The 1,926-nt window shown below is 42.2% G+C and overlaps 1 protein-coding gene across 1 annotated transcript; it reads left to right on the top strand.

Moving 5' to 3' along the window:
- Positions 1-683: 683 nt before the first annotated feature.
- Positions 684-1,474, top strand: LOC125835000 (uncharacterized). The gene is made up of 2 exons (XM_049514143.1): positions 684-974; positions 1,208-1,474. Exons 1-2 carry the CDS (start codon positions 684-686, stop codon positions 1,472-1,474), a joined length of 558 nt encoding a protein of 185 aa, XP_049370100.1.
- The last annotated feature ends 452 nt before the right edge of the window (positions 1,475-1,926 follow it).

The raw sequence follows: 1,926 nt of genomic DNA, 5'->3' as shown, positions 1-1,926 counted from the left end.
CAATACCTTTCAAGTACTAAGGCATACTCTGCACTACATCTTCTCGTGATGTAGGTTCAAGTCCTCAGCATTTAGATCACACATAGATCGGTTCCCAATATTCAGCTCAATAGTATCATTGGTGAGTCCTCATTCTCCGAGGACGACATACATGTTTCTTTTACTTTCCGTCTTTAGTTTAAGTTTTGCTAGATTTAGCTGGGCATGTCCCAACATCTCTAGTTAGTTGGACGTTTTATTTCAGACACAGTTAGATTCAGTTTTAGCTTTAGAATTTGATATTTCAATTGTCATTAAACTCACAGATTATTTATTTAAATAGTAATGGGTATTCTCCATCATTTCAGCCATATGATGATTTAAGCTTCCGCACAGTACTGTCTTACTTCAGTTTATGTAGTACGCTTATGATATTCTAGCTCAGGGTTAGCTTGGGGTCACTCGTGATCCTAGGTCCCTTTTTACGCCCTAAGGATAGCTTTGGGGTGTGAAAAACTTGGTATCAAAGCATTAGGTTTAAGTGTCCTAGGATGTCTGAAAGTCCGCACTAAGTAGAGTCCTTTTCATGGGTGTGAAGTGCACCACATTTAATGAGAGGGAGGCTATGAAGTGTTTTAGGAAAACTTCACTTTCTTGGTATTCTTATTGTGCGTTGGTATGATATCTCTTTCTAATCAATCGTTATGCGTTCTCAGATCATGCCTGCTTGTAGTTCTTATGAAAGGAATGCTAATGCCCACAACACTAACGCAACTCCTCCAGTCCCAGATCAGGAAGTTTCGAATGGTGAGTTTCAAAATGTCATTCAACTTTTGACTCAGAGTGTGACCAACCAGAACAATCAACATGCCCCAGTTCCTACTAACACTAATGTTGGGTCAGCTGCAACTAGAGTTCGAGATTTATTAAGGATGAATCCACCTGGGTTTCTAGGGTTGCACGTTGGTGAGGATCCACAGAACTTCATTGATGAGGTCAAGAAAATCTTTGGAGTGATGCAAGTGACTTGTAATGATAGGGTAGAGTTGGCATCCTACCAGCTTAAGGATGTAGCTCACATCTGGTTTACTTAATGGAAAGAAAAAAGGGGTACGAATGTAGTTCCTATCACTTGTGAGTGTTTTACTGAGACTTTTCTGGGCAGGTTCTTCCCAAGAGAGTTGAGGGAGGCAAAAGCTTAGGAGTTCATGAATTTGAGGCAATGTAGCATGTCAGTCCAAAGTACGGACTCAAGTTCCCCCAACTCTCTAGGTATGCTCCTCACATGGTTGCTGATCTAAGGGCACAAATGAACAAGGTTCTGTATGGGGTATCCGACTTAGTGAAAATTGAGTTCCGAAATGCTATGTTGCTGGAAGATATGCATATCTATAGGCTCATGACTCATTCTCAGCAGGTTGAAGGAGATAAGCTTAGGGAACATGCTAGGAAGAACAAAAAGACTAGGACAGGAAACTATGAGTATTCTCATTAGAAATCGGGTGGTGGAAATTGCTCACAGGTTTAGCAGAAATCTTCAGCTCCAGCACCTCCATCAGCTAATGTTCCATCTTTCAGGTTTCAACAGGATCAGAAAGGTAGGGCATCAGGCTTTAAGTCTTAGGGGAGTGTTTCAGACACCAGAACCTACCCAACTTGTCCAAAGTGTGGTAAGAACCATCCGGGCGAGTGTCTTTCAGGAGAGGAAGGATGTTTTGGGTGTGGTAAGTTTGGTCACATGTTGAGAGATTGTCCTTCTTCTAAACAGGGTCAAGTAGGAAATAATGGTAATGCTTAATCTACAACTTCAGCAGCACCAGCAGGTCGCCCGACTCTGTAGGATAGCTCATCTAGTTCAGGTGGCGGTTAGCACCAAAGCAGGTTGTATGTTCTTCAGGCTCGCCAGGATCAGGAAGATTTTCCTGATGTGGTCACTGGTACATTACG

This window comes from Solanum verrucosum, unplaced genomic scaffold (genome assembly GCF_900185275.1).
Source record: "Solanum verrucosum unplaced genomic scaffold, falcon-dt-bn FXZP01000058.1, whole genome shotgun sequence".
Classification (NCBI taxonomy): Eukaryota; Viridiplantae; Streptophyta; class Magnoliopsida; order Solanales; family Solanaceae; genus Solanum; species Solanum verrucosum.
Note: the sequence above shows the minus strand (reverse complement) of the source record. Positions and strands in the feature narration are given on the sequence as shown.